The 6,771-nt window shown below is 43.1% G+C and overlaps 1 protein-coding gene across 4 annotated transcripts in view; it reads left to right on the top strand.

The window, feature by feature from the left end:
- The window catches only part of LOC308311640 (histone deacetylase 4-like), a gene marked incomplete at its 5' end in the record, with an annotated part of 96,262 nt that overhangs the window by 81,409 nt on the left and 8,082 nt on the right, over positions 1-6,771 (top strand). For all 4 annotated transcript variants that reach the window (XM_080758411.1, XM_080758410.1, XM_080758409.1 and 1 more), the window contains 6 exons: positions 1,376-1,463; positions 2,616-2,735; positions 3,216-3,313; positions 4,311-4,429; positions 5,956-6,089; positions 6,662-6,746. In XM_080758411.1, coding sequence (XP_080614537.1) covers positions 1,376-1,463; positions 2,616-2,735; positions 3,216-3,313; positions 4,311-4,429; positions 5,956-6,089; positions 6,662-6,746 — 644 coding nt within the window. The remainder of the gene's footprint in view (positions 1-1,375; positions 1,464-2,615; positions 2,736-3,215; positions 3,314-4,310; positions 4,430-5,955; positions 6,090-6,661; positions 6,747-6,771) is intronic.

The following is a 6,771-nucleotide window of genomic DNA, read 5'->3' as shown; positions in this document are numbered from 1 at the left end:
ATAGAAAATGGCGAGCAGCACATACACAATACAGTCAGTTATTCATTAGGGAAAAATATATATAAATACAAATATATACACATATATATACAGTACATACACAACACACATGGGCACATCAGAAGGCAAATTGCAAGAGTACAGCTGGGGCTCTCCAATCCAATGAATCACTTCCTTTATAAATCACAGTAGATAGATCCCTGGGCAAGTAATCTATCAGCGGCTGCCATATATTCATAAAGTTATTTTCTCTCACTGAGCCTTTCCATTGGAAGTACTCTGTAGATTTCTCTATAACACTGAGTCACTGATGGAGGTTTTTCGTGAATCCAATTAAACAAAATGCATTTTCTATAGCTACACAGAAAGAAAGGGTTGATTTCATATTTTTATGAGACTTTTCTGAGTTACGACAAACACAATATCGTTAATGTGATTAGGAAATGGGAAAGGGACTTTCAAACAGAGTACGATGAAGATTGTTGGTCTGAATGCATTAAATCTTCTCTACTTTTCTAAGTAACAGGTACTTCATAGACAACACAGAACACCTGACATTTTTAATAAAATCGATCCCAGTAGGTCCCCATTGTGCATTAAATGCAAAAAAGCGTATATACACTGTTTCTGGGAATGTCCCAAGATAGCCAGGTTCTGGTCTTGTGTGACAAAATAATTGAGTTCAATTATGAAGTCTACGATCTGTAAAGATCCTGGGCAATTTTTATTAGGGCTGCCATCCAAATTTGGGGTGCTAGATCCTAGAAGGGCTAAGCTACTTAATAAGCTTCTCTGTAACTTTAGCCGTTGAAAAATAGCAGATCTATAGGTTTTTATCAGAGGCAAATATTGTACTTTTACTCCACAACATTTTGTTTTAGTTACTAGTTACTTTGATTATTATTACAAAACATACATTGAACACTTACAAATAGCCGATCTACAAGCTTGTTCTTTAGTACATTTTGATGCCACTTCTTTTGTATTTTTACTCAAGTACATTTTGAATTCCAGACTTTTACTTGTGGTAACCAAATGGACCCTTATTATATCTCTCAAGAGTTTAATTATTGTTAAACATCTGCATTACTTAATTTACTAGTCTACGTTGAAAAGTCTACACTATTCAACGTTTGACCGTTATCTCTCCTAATAGTGCCAACATCAATACAGCATGGAATTGTGGACTAAATCTTGTCCAACGACAACAAAGATATTCTCAGTCTTGGGTCTGAGAGGCTAAATGTCATCAAATGGTGGTCCGTGGCTCAAATGCCGAATAAATAATGAGCCTTGATATGAAAAGGGTTGAAAACCACGCGGTGTGTGAAGTCAGCTTTGAGGACTTTCTTGTCGTTCTTGTTTTCCTCTCCAGGGGTTTCTGTTACTTCAACTCGGTGGCCATCGCAGCCAAGCTCCTCCAGCAGAGACTGAACGTCAACAGGATCCTCATCGTGGACTGGGTCAGTCTCCCTCCGCAAAGACACACAGAGCATGGTCGACACCCGTTCCCATAGGGGGCGGTAGGTGCAGAGTGCCAGCTAAATGTGCAACATGAGCAAAGGAGAGCAGCTCTTGTTGTTCTGTCTGTCCCCCAAATTTCATCCTTGCATTCTAAAACAGCCAATCTTGGACTCTACCGTATTAGTGACACCTGCTCAGAGCCGTTGAGCCTTCTGTAATGGCAGGTTTAAGCCAGATAATACTTTCTGTGTCAGCGTAGGCTGACGGTCCGCATGCCATAATTCTCTACGTGCCTGAGAGGTTTAGTGAAGAAGGGATCTGTCACACTACCTGTATCATAATTTATTATGTGACAATGGAGCACTTGAACTTCAAGAGATGTTCGTGGGCAGGATCGTTAAGTGGCACGCAAAAGCAGGACACAATAGAAATCTGAATAACAAAAGGTCTTCTCAAATCTGAAATCCGAAAGAATGCATTAGCATCCGAGGAGGTCTTCAGAGAATAACAGGAATGCACAGAAATAGAAACGTTAGAGTTAACTAGGACAGTAGACTGGTTCAGTTGTTGATTTTGACAGCAAATTTAGATTTTAGTTTTAGTCATAGAATTGAATTGAATACTGGTAGTTTTAATTTAGTTTTTGTCACATTTTAGTCACCTGGAATGTTTTAGTGTTAGTCTAGTTTACTCGACTAAATATCATAACATTTTAGTCGACTAATACTGTCTCATACTGGAGAGAACAGAATGCCTGTTGCCACAAATTTACGTCAGATTTGGCGGAAATTTGACCTAATTTCTCCTTTCATTGTCAATGGCATTGAGACGTGTGGGGTCAAAAGCTGTATAGGGGCTACTGTAGCTCCCCTCAAACATCACACCGTGTGGAGTGAGGGGCGCTTTTACCATCGTACATCATCATGACGTAAAATAGACACTATGACGTGAAATTCTCCATTCATTGTCCATGGGAATTTAATAGTTTGTGTACGACGGAAATCCACACTAATAGCTGAATATAGAAGGGGCCTAGCGCCCCTGAAAAACTAAATATACCGGTAGTTATGAAACACTTACCTCGCCTGTATCTTTTGGAGGTTTCAACGAGCCAATGGATGGCGTTCTGTGTGCTCTTTAACCCCTTACAGGACGTTCACCATGGCAACGGTACTCAGCAAGCCTTCTACGACGACCCCAACGTGCTTTACATGTCCATCCATCGCTATGACGACGGCAACTTCTTCCCTGGCAGCGGTGCCCCAGACGAGGTAGGGGTGTGTGTGTGTGTGTGTGTGTGTGTGTGTGTGTGTGTGTGTGTGTGTGTCTGTGTGTCTGTGTGTCTGTGTGTGTCACAGGGGCGGAGGACATAATGCCAACACACTAACACAGCGATGTATTACGCATATTTTTCTAAAGTTTATTACACACACACAGAAATATATACAGTAAGAACAGTGGATCTATGATGCCCATAGCAGCAAGAACAGAATGAGCAGGAACACACATGCATCTCATATCATAATGCACATTGACTTATCATCCCTCTGATACAGTATTGGACAATCATCATGTCATTATTAGGTTATCAATATGCTTATGCAGATAAATGTTTTGTCACTGAGTCAGGCAGCGGAGGCCATATAACGGGAACAATAACATGTTACCCACTTAGACTGGGTGGGCGTTTGCGTAGTCTGTTCACTCATGCAAACGTACTGTACGTACTGTACTGTGCTTCCCCTCTGCAGGTGGGCAGCGGGCCTGGAGTGGGCTTCAACGTCAACGTAGCCTTCACTGGCGGTCTCGAACCGCCCATGGGAGACGTAGAGTACCTGGCAGCCTTCAGGTAGTGTCCGCACACACACACACACACACACACACACACACACACACACACACTTAACTACAGTATGTGTTTGACATGACAAAGTCTATTCTGAAATTGAAAAGCATTATACGTTATATACACTGAAGTTCTTGGGACAGTTGGGGGATGGGATTATAACAGTTTAGTCCCAATACATCAGTCTACTAATCTAAAACAGTAATATACAGATTAATAGACCAACTATTTATTTACAAACATTGGACGCACGAGTGCCTGTTTCATGTAATCGGGTTCCCAACAGATCCCCAAACCAACAGCTTTGTTTTGGGGAGCACTGGTTTCAGTGCATTATTCAAACCTCCTCTTGTGTGGTGGCTAGTGAGACGCACCATACAAGAGTATTGCGCACAGAGAACAGCTTATATACAAGTTAACATCGCGTTGCGGATGCGACCCCTGTGAGCTAGAGTTCTGCTATTCTCGGCCGTTCTCGGCATGTGCACGACACCTTCGTATAAACTAGGCTTGAGGGGGCCGCTGCAGCTGCTGGTACCGTGATCATAGAGCGCTCCCTCCGGTCTGATGACAGCGACTGTAGGTGTGATTTTGAGGACAACTGCTTTGAATTGCTATTATTGTGTGCACACAGCAGAAACATATGTTTCTATATCAGTGGTTCTCAAACTATTTCATGTCAAGCACCCCAAAAAGTATATGTAATTGACCGCCGACCCCCATCTGAAAATATGTTGTTGCATGGACCCCCCAGAAGCATGGATGAGTAAAAAAAAACAACAACATTGGCTTTGAAAGATTAAAAAAGATTTGTGCCACATTTTCACGATTTTTCAAAAATAGCAGGTGCGGTGCCACAAGCTTGTAGATTTGCTATTTTTCAAGGGCTAAAGTTTAAAACAGTGGTTAAAGTGGTTAAATATAAGCTATAAGGTGACACAGATACGTTCCTCACAGGTCTAAACGGGTTATAAAGCTCTGCCCTCTCTTCCTCCATCAGGTCGGTGGTCATGCCCATCGCTAACGAGTTTGCCCCAGACGTGGTGCTGGTGTCGTCGGGCTTTGATGCCGTGGAAGGCCACCCTTCTCCACTTGGGGGCTACACTCTCACATCCAAATGTACGTACTATGCATGCACACACTGTGTGGTTCTTATTGTACCACCAGGCCATGCCACTGACACCGCATGATGTCGAGACCAGAAAACAAATTAATCTTTTAAAGTGTAAGTTGTTTCTATTAAAATTTCTATTCCATTCCTGTTATTCTCTGAAGACCTCCTCGGATGATAATGCATTCTTTCAGAAAAGATTTGACCTTTTGTTATTCCGATTTTTATTTTGTCCTGCCTGCGTGCCACTTAACGATGCTGCCCACGAACATCACTAGAAGTTCAAGTGCTTCATTGTCACACAATACATTATTACAGCAGGTAGTGTGACAGACAGATCCCTTCTTCACTAAACCTCTCAGGCACGTAGAGAATCATGGCATTCCTTTCCTTTTTTCTAAATGGGGGAAATGGAGGCAAAATTGTTAAGATGTTTTTAAGATATTTGTGTGTAGAGTCCCGCGGTGCTCTACACACAAATATCTGTGCTGAAAAGTGTGTCACGACACATTGTGAGGAATGTGAGCTTAATTATGCCTCTGCCACCAGGAGCGAATACTTGTTATTGTCAGGGGTGCCCCCCCGCTCTGAACCCCCCACACACCCACACGTTGTGCACTTCATTGTAGACCTGTGAGAAAGAAAGGCTTTTATACTCTACCTGGCAGGTTAAAACAAAAGCCACCATATATAGCATTTGAATGCCTGTGCCTAGCCCTAAACAGAGAATACACAGTGGCAGAATACCTGAGCACCGTGACCGACCCAAAACAAAGAAAAATCTTAACTAGGTACAGACTCAGTGAGCACAGTCTCGCAATCGAGAAAGGCCGTCATAGGCACACCTGTATCCCGAGAGAAGACAGACTATGCACCCACTGCACACAAAATGAAGTGGAAACCGAACTACACTTCCTAACCATCTGTCCAGTGTACCAAGACATCAGAGACACATAGGCCCTCATTTATCAATCGAGTGTAAAATCTGCCACAGATTCGAGTGCAGGTTTCCCTAGTACACCCACGTCGCCATCTATTGAAGATTCTGACCTTCAAATGTACATCATTTTTGTTTTGATTGTATTGCTGTATTGTTGTATTGTTCTTTCTGCTTTGGCAATGTAAACGTACGTTTTCTCATGCCAATAAAGCCCTTTGAATTGAATTGAATTGAATTGCCTGTGTCCGTAAAGGTGTGACTACGTGACAAAACCATAGTCGTGGGGGAGGGATGCTCAGGGGTGCTAATTTGTGTTCCTGTTTTGTTCTGGGGTGATCCAGCTGAGCTACCAGGCACCCCTGTAGTCGTCCCCGCTGTCTGCCACCATTTTGGCTGAATGTCCGCCCCAATATACTGTAGGACGTTAGCTAGAGTTCAAGTGGTTACAAAATCTGTAAGGCAGTAAATGTAATTCACTTATACAGTATATGCTTTCCTCTCACCTGCTCAACTTTTCTTTGTTCAATTCCTCTATCTCTCTTCTCTATCCCCTCTCTCTCTCCCTCTCTCTTCATCTCCCTCTCTTCACCTCAGGTTTCGGCTACCTGACCAGGCAGCTGATGACCCTGGCCGGGGGCAGGGTGGTGCTGGCGCTGGAGGGGGGTCATGACCTGACGGCCATCTGTGACGCCTCAGAGGCCTGCGTAGCGGCCTTGCTGGGCCAGGAGGTGAGGGGAGGGGTCGCAGCTCGGCCCACCTCATGTAAAGCTTTGAAACAATGCCCCCCATTCGGCTCTGACCTACACTCACTCGTCCAGAAATGAAAAGAATAGTTTATGAATTGGGGGAGAATAGCTTAAGAACAGGAAAATATTTAGAAATATGTAAATATATAAAATAACCTCCAACACCTGGATAACAATTTTTTTCTGTTGTTAAGGAATGCCACTAAAAGGAAAACATCTCTATGAATTCAAAGCTTCATGGTATAGAATTGATAGAGGGGGTGAAGTGAAATGTTCCACACAGTTCACACCCAGCAGGCTCTGTGCACAGCTGTAGTCTCAAGTTCATCCACAAGGTGGCAGCACACGACCAACAGGCTCGGTGCACAGCTGTAGTCTCAGGTTCCCATTTCATTTGAACCAGAACCACATTATGAAGGAATCATTACGTTTCTAGTTCAGGGGCGCCAGAAGGGGGGGACAAAAGTTACAAAGCAATTAAAATTGCAATCCAAGAGTCCAACAAAACATAAATACATTTTAATGTATTTAAAATAATAAAATTATCTTCACAGCTGGAACCACTGCCAAAGTCCATAGTGGAGCAGAGGCCCAACCCCAACGCCGTTGCATCTCTGGAGAGGGTTGTGGAGACCCAGAGTGAGTTGACAACACATTTCATATC

The sequence above is a fragment of the Protomyctophum bolini genome (assembly GCF_963924005.1).
Source record: "Protomyctophum bolini genome assembly, chromosome: 24".
NCBI classification, from domain to species: Eukaryota; Metazoa; Chordata; class Actinopteri; order Myctophiformes; family Myctophidae; genus Protomyctophum; species Protomyctophum bolini.
Note: the sequence above shows the minus strand (reverse complement) of the source record. Positions and strands in the feature narration are given on the sequence as shown.